The 14,143-nt window shown below is 33.7% G+C and overlaps 2 protein-coding genes across 2 annotated transcripts in view; both read right to left on the bottom strand.

The window, feature by feature from the left end:
• The window catches only part of LOC139512238 (uncharacterized), a 37,557-nt gene extending 24,578 nt beyond the window's left edge, over positions 1-12,979 (bottom strand). Inside the window, exons 1-2 of the mRNA XM_071299725.1 lie at positions 12,852-12,979; positions 3,623-3,685 (exon numbers count right to left, since the gene is read on the bottom strand). The gene's annotated coding sequence lies outside the window, so the exon portion shown is untranslated. The remainder of the gene's footprint in view (positions 1-3,622; positions 3,686-12,851) is intronic.
• On the bottom strand, positions 8,817-12,856 carry LOC139512235 (uro-adherence factor A-like). Its single transcript, XM_071299716.1, has one exon. The coding sequence runs from the start codon at positions 12,854-12,856 to the stop codon at positions 8,933-8,935; it is 3,924 nt and encodes a 1,307-aa protein (XP_071155817.1). The 3' UTR covers positions 8,817-8,932.
• Positions 12,980-14,143: the final 1,164 nt, after the last annotated feature.

Consider the following 14,143-nt stretch of genomic DNA (forward strand, 5'->3'; position numbering starts at 1 on the left):
GGATATGTACACCTTACAGTCCTTCCATACACCAAATATACTAGTCCTATTGCTTATAGTATCTGAGATATGGACTTGACCACCAAAACTTAACCTTGTTCACTGATCCATGAAATGAGGTTGAGGTCAAGTGAAAACTGTCTGACGGGCATGAGGACCTTGCAAGGTATACACATACTAAATATAGTTATCCTATTACTTATAGTTAGAGAGAATTTAACATTACAAAAAATCTGAACTTTTTTTTCAAGTGGTCACTGAACCATGAAAAGGGGGTCAAGGACAATGGACATGTGACTGACGGAAACTTCGTAACATGAGGCATCTATATACAAAATATGAAGCATCCAGGTCTTCCACCTTCTAAAATATATAGCTTTTAAGAAGTGAGCTAACACCGCCGCCGTAGCCACCGCCGGATCACTATCCCTTTGTCGAGCTTTCTGCAACAAAAGTTGCAGGCTCGACAAAAACCATTGAAAATTTAAAAATCAAACCAAGAACCTTTGAAAATTTAAATATTAAACCAAGAAAGCCTTGTAATTTTTAATTTTTAATTTATTTTATTATTTTCTATGGGACTCAGTCAGAATACGAAATCTTATCTATGCCAGTCTTTCACTTGAAATGTATCGCTTCTATAAAAAAACTAGAGGCTCTAAAGAGCCTGTGTCGCTCACCTTGGTATATGTGAATATTAAACAAAGGAAGCAGATGGATTCATGACAAAATTGTGTTTAGGTGATGGTGATGTGTTTGTACATCTTACTTTACTGAACATTCTTGCTCCTTACAATTATCTCTATCTATAATGATCTTGGCCCAGTAGTTTCAGTGGAAAATGTTAGTAAAAATTTACAAATTTTATGAAAATTGTTAAAAATTGACTATAAAGGACAATAACTCCTTAGGGGGTCAACTGACCATTTTTGTCATGTTTGACTTATCTTTAGGTCTTACTTTGCTGTACATTATTGCTGTTTACAGTTTATCTCTATCTATAATAATATTCAAGATAATAACAAAAAACGTCAAAATTTTCTTAAAATTACCAATTATGGGGCAGCAACCCAACAACCGATTGTCGGATCCATCTGAAAATTTCAGGGCAGATAGATCTTGACATGATAAACAATTTCACTCCGTCATATTTGCTCTAAATGCTTTGATTTTTGAGTTATAAGCCAAAAACTGCATTTTACCCCTATGTCCTATATTTAGCCATGGCAGCCATCTTGGTTGGATGGCCGGGTCACTGGACACATTTTTTAAACTACATACCCCAAAGATGATTGTGGCCAAGTTTGGATTAATTTAGCCAAGTAGTTTCAGAGGAGAAGATTTTTGTAAAAGATCACTAAGATTTACGAAAAATGGTTAAAAATTGACTATAAAGGGCAATAACTCCTTAAGGGGTCAACTGACCATTTCGGTCAGGTTGACTTATTTGTAAATCTTACTTTGCTGAACATTATTGCTGTTTACAGTTTATCTCTATCTATAATAATATTCAAGATAATAACCAAAAACAGCAAAATTTCCATAAAATTACCAATTCAGGGGCAGCAACCCATCAACGGGTTGTCCGATTCATCTGAAAATTTCTGGGCAGATAGATCTTGACCTGATAAACAATTTTACCCCATGTCAGATTTGCTCTAAATGCTTTGATTTTTTAGTTATAAGCCAAAAACTGCATTTTACCCCTATGTCCTATATTTAGCCGTGGCAGCCATCTTGGTTGGATGGCCGGGTCACCGGACACATTTTTTGAACTACATACCCCAAAGATGATTGTGGCCAAGTTTGGATTAATTTAGCCCAGTAGTTTCAGAGGAGAAGATTTTTGTAAAAGATTACTACGATTTACGAAAAATGGTTAAAAATTGACTATAAAGGGCAATAACTTCTTAAGGGGTCAACTGACCATTTCGGTCATGTTGACTTATTTGTAAATCTTACTTTGCTGAACATTATTGCTGTCTACAGTTTATCTCTATCTATAATAATATGCAAGATAATAACCAAAAACAGCAAAATTTCCATAAAATTACCAATTCAGGGGCAGCAACCCATCAACGGGTTGTCCGATTCATCTGAAAATTTCTGGGCAGATAGATCTTGACCTGATAAACAATTTTACCCCTGTCAGATTTGCTCTAAATGCTTTGGTTTTTGAGTTATAAGCCAAAAACTGCATTTTACCCCTATGTTCTATTTTTAGCCATGGCGGCCATCTTGGTTGGTTGGCGGGGTCACCGGACACATTTTTTAAACTAGATACCCCAATGATGATTGTGGCCAAGTTTGATTAAATTTGGCTTAGTAGTTTCAGAGGAGAAGATTTTTGTAAAAGTTAACGACGACGGACGCAGGACGACGACGGACGACGACGGACGCAGGACGACGACGGACGCAGGACGACGGACGCCGGACGCAAAGTGATGGCAAAAGCTCACTTGGCCCTTCGGGCCAGGTGAGCTAAAAAGTAATCTTTTAATCATAAATTCATTTCAGTTGCACTATTATTATATTTAAGACCCCTATGCATGGGAATGGAAGACTTCAAAAAATAAATTTCTCCTATAAGGAGACATATTCCACTGAGAGCAAATTTATTCTTTTTCGGTTCATAAAACCATAGATGTAATAATGGGTATTACATCTATGATAAAACCAATTTTCACCAGCTCATATTTTTATAGGTTGATTGATTGCTGGTATTTAAAGCCACATTCTGCATTCTTTCCTTTTTTTTTTTTGCAGGCAGCTTTTATTGGTTGAGAAAACCAGTGAGAGTACAGTCAGCAAGAACAGACGACCGTTAGCAGAAAAACTGGATAGACCCATGCACCTTGCCAAAGGCAGGGTTCAACCTGAGTCCTCAACTCATTGTTGAAAGCTAGTGATCACTGAACATGAACTACTTATACCACTTAACCCCTGTGTGACCAACATTTTTAACTAACAACAAACATTTATCACTGGCTTAAATAAAAGATCTTAATCTTTTATCTTAAATTTCAGTTGAAGTAAATTTAGACACTTCCCAGCAATATCAATGTCTAATCCATTAATTTTCAAGAGACTTTAAACCATGCAGAATAACGTTGTATATTTTTTTATCATATAACTTACAATGTTAAAGAACATATTGAGGTTCTTGTCTTTTCTAAAAGAATAACAGATTATAGTTCATGATAAAATGTGTTACTCGATCAGTCAGAGGTGGATTAAAGGGGGAGGGCCCAGGCCCCCACTTTTCTGGAAAAAAATTGTTTGATTATACAAATGTATAGGGAATCAATGAAGCACGTTTGGAGTTGGCCCCCTCTTAGGCAGTCAGTGGGCCCCACTTTTGAAAATTTCTGGATCTGTCACTGATAGTACCATGTCAATTCAAACCAATTGCCACTTTTTATAGAAAATAAATAATAAAATAGTTTTTTTTATCCACTTAATAAGTTCTTTTTTATTTAAACTTTACATTTTAATGTTTAGAAAATTTAATTTTTTAATTTTTTATGACATTTTTTGAAGAAAAAAAACACACTTTTTTTTCATGTAAAATTAACCAATTACTAATAAGCTCTTTTGGTATTAAAATATACTATATACTTACATTTGAGAGAAATTAATCTACCTCAAACATTCATTCATTCCAAATTATCAATGTAGATTTGCACTGCAAGAGATTTGAATTAGCAGGTAATGATCATGCAATTATCTCCCTTTAGATATGATCAAGTAAGCAGACACGATTACCATGCTTCATTACAGCCATGATGGCTTCTACACCTGTGATATAACAATGGAATACAAACAATTCATGCAAAATTGTGCAAAGGTTAAACCATTCAGTGAAGGTGTAATGCTACAATCATAGTAAAACGCAGTGAACTGGACTATTTCCAAAATATTAAATACTCATACTGAGAAAATATGAAACCATGTAATTCAAATTAGTGAAAGAATCTAAATCACTTTGTTTGATATTAAAAGAATTTTTATTAGTGCGTAGCATCAGTTTTTGTGCATCTAAATCTTTTATGCACATTTTCCCCCTAGATTAATTTAAAGATCCTAACAATACTTGTTTGTATGGATACAAGGAATGTGATTATATGAAATACCAATGTGACAGTTGTTCTAAAATAAATATGAATAGTTTTATCTATGAAGAAACTTAATTGACTGCAGTCCCTGAACCCTATACATTCACTACAGATTTTATAGATCAATAAGCAATCCATACAAAATTGGGTATACCAAGTTATATTTGCCAATGCCTTTCTACATTGGCTAGAGGTATAGGGGAGGGTTGAGATATCACGAAACATGTTTAACCCGACACTTTTTTTGCATCTGTTCCCATGAAGGAGCCTCTGGTCTTTGTTAGGCTTATATTTTTTTCAATTTAAGTTCATTTATATGTTTTGGAGTTTAATACAAATTTATGACGCCCTTTTTCACTGAACTAGTACACAAAAAAACTAGAGGCTCTCAAGAGCCTGCGTTCACCTTGGTCTATGTGCATATTAACAATGGACACAGATAAATTCATGACAAAATGGTGTTTTGGTGATGTATTTGTAGATCTTTCTTTACTGAACATTCTTGTTGCTACAATTATCTCTATCTAAATGAACTTGGACCAGTAATTACAGTGGGAAATATTTCCTAAAAATTAACAAAAATTAACAAAAATTTATAAATATTGTTTTAACAATTCACTATAAAGGGCAATAACTCCTAAAGGGGTCAATTGTCAATTTTGGTCATGTGACTTATTTGTAGATCTTATTTTGCTGAACATTATTGCTGTTTACAGTTTATCTCTATCTATAATAATATTCAAGATAATAACCAAAATCTGCAAAATTTCCTTCAAATTACTTATTTCGGGGCAGCAACCCAACAACTGGTTGTTGGATTCATCTGAAAGTTTCAGGGCAGATAGATTTTCACTTGATGAACAATTTTACCCCATGTCAGATTTCCTCTAAATGCTTTGGTTTCAGAGATATAAGCCAAAATCTACATTTCACCTCTATGTTCTATTTTTAGTCATGGTGGCCATCTTGGTTGGTTGGCCGGATCACGCCACACATTTTTAAACTAGATACCCCAATAATGATTGTGGCCAAGTTTGGTTAAATTTGGCCCAGTAGTTTCAGAGGAAAAGAGTTTTGTATAAGATTACAAAAATTTATGAAAAATTGGTCAAAATTGTCTATAAAGGGCAATAACTCCTCAAGGGGTCAACTGATAATTTTGGTCATGTTGACTTATTTGTAGATCTTACTTTGCTGAACATTATTGCTGTTTACAGTTTATCACTTTCTATAATAATATTCAAGATAATAACCAAAATCTGCAAAATTTCCTTCAAATTACTTATTTCGGGGCAGCAACCCAACAACTGGTTGTTGGATTCATCTGAAAGTTTCAGGGCAGATAGATTTTCACTTGATGAACAATTTTACCCCATGTCAGATTTGCTCTAAATGCTTTGGTTTCAGGGATATAAGCCAAAATCTACATTTCACCCCTGTTCTATTTTTAACCATAACGGCCATCTTGGTTGGTTGGCCGGGTCAAGCCACACATTTTTTAAACTAAATACACCAAAGATGATTGTGGCCAAGTTTGGATTAATGTGGCCAAGTATTTTCAGAGAAGAAGATTTTTGTAATAGATTACTAAGATTTACGAAAAATAGTTAAAAATTGACTAAAAAGGGCAATAACTCCTAAAGGGGTCAACTGACCATTTCGGTCATGTTGACTTATTTGTAAATCTTACTTTGCTGAACATTATTGCTGTTTACAGTTTTTCTCTATCGATAATAATATTCAAGATAATAACCAAAAACAGCAATGGGTTGTCCGATTCATCTGAAAATTTCAGGGCAGATAGTCCTAGATCTTAACTTGATAAACATTTTTACCCCATATCAGATTTGCTCTAAATGCTTTGGTTTTTGAGTTATAAGCCAAAAACTGCTCACCTTGATGGCCATCTTGGTTGGTTGGCGGGGTCAGGCCACACATTTTTTAAACTAGACACCCCAATGATGATTGTGGTCAAGTTTGGTTTAATTTGGCCCAGTAGTTTCAGAGGAGAAGATTTTTGTAAAAGTTAACGACGGACACCAGACGCCGGATGCCAAGTGATGGGAAAAGCTCACTTATCCCTATGGGCCAGGTGAGCTAAAAAATGAAATTTTTGTTGAGGGGCCTGCTAAAGCCTGCCTCAGGGTTCTGTATTTTCTTGCTATGTTTAAGACCAATTTGTGGCCTTCCATTGTTTTCTGCTCTTTGGTCTATTGTTGTCTCTTTGACACATTCATCCTTTCCATTCTTAACTTTATTGCTTTAAAACAACCTGACATTTTGTCTTTCATTATCATTATTACCATACTGCAAATTATGGTAAGAATATAGAATATTTAAAAGGATGGACCACATAACAATATGAAAAGTCAGATGAACATTACCCTCTTACATAAAACACTTATTATTGTACAGTATTAGTGAACACTTGTTGAAGACCATGTGTTGACTTTTAGATGAGATTTTGTTGTTTCATTTGGTTGCTGGTACATTGATGTATATCTCCAATCTCCACAAAAACATAAACATTAAAAAATATATGTTGATTGTTTGTTCTTTAAGGAAATTCATACCAAAAGTTTAACCTGATATAACTGAACTGATATGTGAAATGACACATAGATAAAATATGTTTAACGACATTTCCTGTTAATATCATGTGCAACTTTTATCAAACAGTCTTTAATCTGAAGTATTACAAAAATTAGCAGATTTTTGCATAAATGATATCTATCTTCTTTGAAATGATATCTGCCATTACAAATAAGCTGATCCCTATGATTTTCATGACCTTAATTCAACATAAACATCCAATCATATTTGCGATACATTTTCTAAGAGGTGAAGAATTATGTGAAGAATCAGCTTGAATTCAATAAGTACTTGAATCATAAAATATATAAAATTCAGTTAAAAAGGAAACTAATGATTATATGCAATATTAAAATAAAATTGTACGTAACCTTGAACTTTCACGCAGAATTCCAACCTTGTTTAAAGCTTTCCATAGATTTTGAACATTTCAACTTATCAGCTGACAAGAACTCGTTACAACTCATCACTGTCCAGCTTCATCCAATTACAAAGTATTTTGTTCAGTAGTACATGTACCAGTGAATAGGGTGAAGGAATATTTCTTTTAACAATGAACAGAGAAACATACAGACAAGATGAATGCAAAACAGCCTTCACTCCTACTGTTGAGTATAAGGTTTAGAATAAATGTATTTACTCTTTTGAGTATTTTGCCTCCGAATCATTTTTAGACTTAAAGCAAAAATCACTTTTTAATTGTGACGTCAAATGTTTGGAATTATGATGTCAAGGTTTACGGGAGCCTGTGATTTTATGTAATGGGTAACAAATTTGTATACAAGTGTAAATACGTCTATTGAAATGTAACAGTGTAGTAATTCTGCAAAACTTTATTGTAATTGTTCTATTAATTTAAGGGGAGATTATTTATACTTTTCTTTCTTCAAAATGTTTTCAACCTTTTCATTGTTCTTAAATCTTTTGTTATACAAAACCAAAAATTACAAAACAAAACTTTTTAATAAAAATAAATATTCTCAAAAATACAATTACCCTGTCAGCACCAATTTATATACAAATCAACAGATAGTAATCACAAAACCTTCAAAATAACAGTATAGTTTTATAAATATATTCTAAAAAAAACCACAATTATTATGAAGGAAGCACCACTTTACAGATCATATATATACATTGCTATATAAGTAATGACATATCAACAGCAAAATTATAGTTTACTACTTCTAACCAAATACAATAAGTCAATTACACCCAAAATATATACCGGTATGTTTCATACTTTTTTACAGGCAAGTTGTTGACAAATATTAAAAAGTATTAAAAAAAAAAACAATTTATTTCTTAGTTCTGTTTGTCATATGGATTCTAACAACTTGCTTTTCTGATAAAGGCTACTTCAACCTAGAAACCATTGCTTTAACATTCCAAACAAATGAGAGAAAAAATCCCCCACTTGATAAAATATTAAAAAAACTAGATTTATCTCCCTTTCTATACTATTTTGAATTACTAACTAATCTTAATTATACACAATTTATAACAGCATAATATTGAATATAGAAAATAAAATATTTCAAACTACACAAAAAAATATACATAATACAGAATAATAATGTAAATTTACTAAATAATATGCCTTTTATTTACTAATTATCTAAATATAATACACCAAAATAAATTGGAAAATAATAAGTTTTATAGGAGTTGAAAATAGAAAATGGAAAATAACGGATTTTAATTTATTCCTTTTATACATCCTCACTGAAATAAACTGTTGAAAAACAGCGATATTTCAACAAGACTGTTTGTAATTCTTCAGATATGATCAATTTGGCAACAGATAATGTAAATTATGCAATACTTTCCAATTCCTTGAATTGACTGAGGATCAAGGGAAAATATTAATTTCAAAATGAGACATGGCTTAACAACTGCATACCAAATATCATTGACTTAACATCATATACAGACCTTATCACAGACACAATAAAGCTTTAACATTTAAATTATGCAAAATTTTCTTAAAGAATAAATGTTAAATGAGAGAACATAATCTACATAGAAGTGATATGTCACCGAGGCTGAAGCATCATACATGTAGACAAAAATCAAACATGCTATCAGGCTGGCAAACTCAAAGGAAAAATTATCTTTTTCTAACAATATTTTACAAAAGGTTTCTTTTCATCTTCCAAACTTATGAAAAATACATGTATCTAACAATTAAGAATGTTCATCAGAATTTTAATAATCAGTTCTTATTATGCAGATTCACTGTTAAAATCTTTTAATCCTGAACCGTCAAGACCAACTGTGCGGGAGTTGTCAGAAGCAGACTTGTGTAAACTAGTTTGTCCAAAACTTCTTCCAAATGCTTGTTTTAATTCAATTTCCATACTTTCCATCAAGCTCACAGCAGACAAATTCAAATTGCTTCCAAAAGTTTCAGAAGTGACAAAACTAATTTCGTCAATTGATGTAATGTCACCTGTTTGAGTTCTTTTCATTGGGAAATCACATTTGATTGCCTCAATGTCCTTCACATTGAATTCCATTTCTATGATGAAAATAGAATTATTTTGAGATTCTTCATGGATTTCAACACAAGTGTTACTAAGATCAATGCTAGCATTTCTTTTTTCTTGAATGACAGCACCATGAACCAGATCTGGCAGATTGGTTGTTAATGATGACCTTGACCTTCCAAATCCATTAACAAAGCGTTCTTTGAATCTTGCATGTAAACTTGGTTTTTCCTTTTTATTTTTTTCATGAAACTTAGGTGTTACCCATTCATGATTTTTGTCAATGTTATTATTCACATCTAATGCCGGTGATATGAATTCAAAGCTCTTTGTTTCATTTTGCTGATGAGTACAGCAACTACATCCAAAAGTTTCATAAGCTCTTTCGACAATATCATGCCAACTTGTTCTTTGGAAATTAACAGACTGTGTAGTTACATATACCATTAAAAAACACATACAAAATTCAACCAATCGTAAAAGAAACTGGTATGAAAAATAAGGCCATGGTTCAGGAGAATGATTATCAATCTGAATCTTATATACACCAAATATTCCATATATTTCCAGCAGAACACATACCAGTCCAAGAATTGCTGCTATCAGAGTAATTTTCACTGAGGTATTCAAATTATATTTAGTCTTTTTTCCTCTCTTTATTTTTCTAGAAGTATAGTCACTTGAAACAGATATAACATTTCTTCTTACAGCCGTCCTTCTAGTTTGATATGTAAATCTGTCTGTGTGTCCTCTGTGAATGGAAATTTTTGAACGACGAATTGCTGCTTTTCTCAACTTTGTGAATATGTATAAAAATCCAGCAAATAAAATTGTTCCCCATACAATGTAGAAAAGCTGACAGATTAACATTAATACCTGTGCTCTGGCAAATAACCCAACAATAATGTCAGTAACTATTGACAACCCAAAATGAAAAATAATTATCCCAATAAGAACTGTAAGTTTCTGTATTTTTGTTGAAAGCACCTGGACTTTGGTTGCCAGTAACAATGCATAAAACAAGATACTAAAAGCAGACGTCAAACATGGAAATGCTGTACTGTACAGGAAGTAATTAAGTATTATGGGAAATGTCTCATTTCTGTTTTGTGCATCAATTAAAAGATATAATCCTCTCAAGATAGCTATGACGGCAATCAAAATATTTAACATCACAAAGTAATTCCGACTGAATAAATGTTGCATTGGTAGTAAACGAACAATATTAAATACATTGTAAGATCCAAGTAAAAGGAACATTATTCCAAATAAATAGACCAAAAAATCCCATCCCCATTTGTACTGTTTCATAGCAACATCCCAATCTGGAATAGGCTCAGCAAAGTGACCTTTAGGTTCAAATTCTGGTACTGATTCACCTTCAGGAATGGATTCTGGTACTGATTCATCATCAAAAGGGGATTCTGGTACTGATTCACCATCAAGAGGGGATTCTGGTACTGATTCACCTTCATGAAATGATTCTAGTATGGATTCAACTTCAAGAGTAGATTCTGGTACTGATTCACCTTTAGAAATGGATTTGGATACTAATTCCCTTTCAAGAGTAGGTTCTGGTGATGATTCACCTACTGGAATGGATTCTGGTATTGATACACCTTCAGGAATGGATTTTGGTAATGATTCACCTTCAGGAATAGATTCTGGTGATGATTCACCTAATGGAATGGATTGTGGTATTGATTCACCTTCAGGAATGAATTCTGGTATTGATTCACCTTCAGGAATAGATTCTGGTGATGATTCACCTACTGGAATGGATTCTGGTACTGTTTCATCGTCAATAGTGGATTCTGGTATTGGTTCACCTTCAGGAATGGATTCTGGTATTGGTTCACCTTCAGGAATGGATTCTGGTGTTGGTTCACCTTCAGGAATGGATTTTGGTGATGATTCACCTACTGGAATGGATCCTGGTATTGGTTCACCTCCAGGAATGGATTCTGATACTGATTCACCTTCAGGAATGGATTCTGGTACTGTTTCACTGTCAATAGAGGATTTTGGTATTGCTTTACCTCTAGGAATGGATTCTGATAATGATTTTCCTGCAAGAGTGGATTCTGGTATTGATTCACCTTCAGGAATGGATGCTGGTGATGATTCACCTACTGGAATGAATTCTGGTACTGTTTCACCGTCAATAGTGGATTTTGGTTGTGGTTCACCTCCAGGAATGGATTCTGATATTGATTTTCCTGCAAGAGTGGATTCTGGTGTTGATTCACCTTCAGGAATGGATTCTGGTATTGATTCACCTTTAGGAATGGATTCTGGTGATAATTCACCTACTGGAATGGATTCTGCTACTGTTTCACCGTCAATTGTGGAGCTTGGTATTGGTTCACCTACAGGAATGGATTCTGGTACTGATTCACCTCTAATAGAAGATTCTAGTATTGGTTCACCTTCAAGAATGGACTCTGGTATTGGTTCACCTTTAATAGTAGATTTTGGTATTGGTTCACCTTCAATAGTGGATTTTGGTATTGGTTCACCTTCAACAGTGGATTCTGGCATTGGTTCACCTTTAATAGTAGATTCTGGTATTGGTTCACCTTCAATAGCATATTCTGGTATTGGTTCACCTTTAATAGCAGATTCTGGTATTGGTTCACCTTCAGGAATGGACTCGGGTATTGGTTCACCTTCAACAGTGGATTCTGGTATTGGTTCACCTTTAATAGTAGATTCTGGTATTGGTTCACCTTCAATAGCAGATTCTGGTATTGGTTCACCTTTAATAGCAGATTCTGGTATTGGTTCACCTTCAGGAATGGACTCGGGTATTGGTTCACCTTTAATAGCAGATTCTGGTATTGATTCACCTTTAACAGTAGATTCTGGTATTGGTTCACCTTCAGAAATGGACTCTGGTATTGGTTCACCTTCAGAAATGGACTCTGGTATTGGTTCACCTTTAATAGTAGATTTTGATATTGGTTCACCTTTAATAGTAGATTTTGGTATTGTTTCACCTTCAATAGTGGATTCTAGTATTGGTTCACCATCAGGAATGGACTCTGGTATTTGTTCACCTTCAAAAACGGACTCTGGTATTGGTTCACCTTCAGAAACGGACTTTGGTATTCGTACACCTTCAGGAATGGACTCTGGTATTGGTTCACCTTCAGGAATGGATTCTGGTCCTGATTTACCTGCAATAGTGGACTCTGGTATTGGTTCACCTTCAGGAATGGACTCAGGTCCTGATTTACCTGCAATAGTGGATTCTGGTATTGGTTCACCTTTAGGAGTGGATTCTGGTATTGGTTCACCATCAGGAATGGATTCTGATTCTATTTCATCTTCAAGAGTGGAATCAGGTACTGATTCACCATCAGGAATGGATTTAAGTATGGATTCAACTTCAAGAGTAGATTCTTGTACAGATTCACCTTCAGGAGTGGATTCTGGTATGGATGCAGCTGTTGATGAAATAACTTTTGAATCTTGTTCTATCTCATGTTCAGACCTTCTACCAGTTCCTAAAGTGTCTTGTTCTGATATATTGACTGCTGCTCTAATAGACCGTGTAATAATAACATTTTTCCCTGAGTAGTGATAAGAATATACATTCTGTCCTGGTCCACTACATAAAGACAGGAGAGTAAGTCCAAAAAGTTTTACATACCACATTGTTAAGCATTTCTATGCCACTCTGACACTGACTAAAACCAATTCTGTACTTCAATTCTCTGTCCATGAATTTAGTCCTTTCTCAGATATAACAGTAACATCAATGTACATTATCAATAGTAGGTCTGCTTCTGTTTTTTATCTGAAAGTATTTAAAAAATTAAATTAAATTTCTTCTGAACATACATGTATATGTAAACATTTTTCTAGATTAAAAACTAGATGCTCTCAAGAGCCTGTGTCACTCACCTGTATAAACTGTAGTTTTGGAAATCATGTATGATAGTAAGGTTTAAATCATAATAAATAGTATTGAATACCCCAATAATGACGCCAAGTTTGGTTTAATTTGGCCCAGTTGTTGAATTAAAAGCAGGTCATCCCACTAGAAACTAGACGTACAATAGCTACTGTAGACCCCTTATCATTATCTAAACTAGTTTTCAAGATGTGATCATTTGAATTTGCTTTTTTTTACAATTTTCCTTTAAGATTTCTAAAGTAAACCCCTATGTTCTTTTTTTAGCAATGGCAGCCATGTGGACAGGGTCATCAGACGTATTTTTTCAATTAAGATACCGGTACCCTATTGAAAATTGTGGCCAAGTTTAATTCTATTTGACTCTTAAAATTACCAATTCAGGAGCAACAATTCAACAACAGGCTGTCTGATTCGAGTAAAAATCTCAGGGCATATAGTTTTTAACCTAAAACGATATGGTCAGGTAAACAATCCTTACAATCAATCATTACATACCGGATACACCAAATATACTAGAAAATTTAACCTATTGTTTGCAGCATCTGCAAACAGACCTTACAAAAAAACCCATGAAAATGTGGTCAAAGTCAAATGAAATTTACACTTTGTAATTATTCCATGCACGATCATGCACCCCAAATAGTTAATTTATTGCTAATAGTATCTTAGATTCTGAGAAACATACTCCATTCAACAATGGATGGATGGATGCTCTCACCCCATATGGAATTTACTGACCCCATATATACCGTATTAAGGCACTAGCACACTATGTAACTAATAATGTTAAATAATATTAAATATAACTGGAAAGAAGAAGAATTAATACCATTATGATACAATTAAGTCATTTATTTTTTATACATTTTGGACTTTCTTAACCATGTTAACTCTCAACTTAAACTACAGAAATGTTTTAACTCTCTACCCGACTTCTCAACTTTTTAAATTCTAGGCTCTAGCTATATTCATAACTGGACTCAATCTTGAAATTTAATTTGTAATTCCACTTTTTCAACTGGCAA

This window comes from Mytilus edulis, chromosome 1 (assembly GCF_963676685.1).
Source record: "Mytilus edulis chromosome 1, xbMytEdul2.2, whole genome shotgun sequence".
In the NCBI taxonomy this organism is placed as follows: Eukaryota; Metazoa; Mollusca; class Bivalvia; order Mytilida; family Mytilidae; genus Mytilus; species Mytilus edulis.

Coding starts and splice junctions, on each gene's coding strand:
- LOC139512235 (XM_071299716.1), bottom strand. CDS start 12,856: ATGTGGTATGTAAAACTTTTTGGACTTACTCTCCTGTCTTTATGTAGT.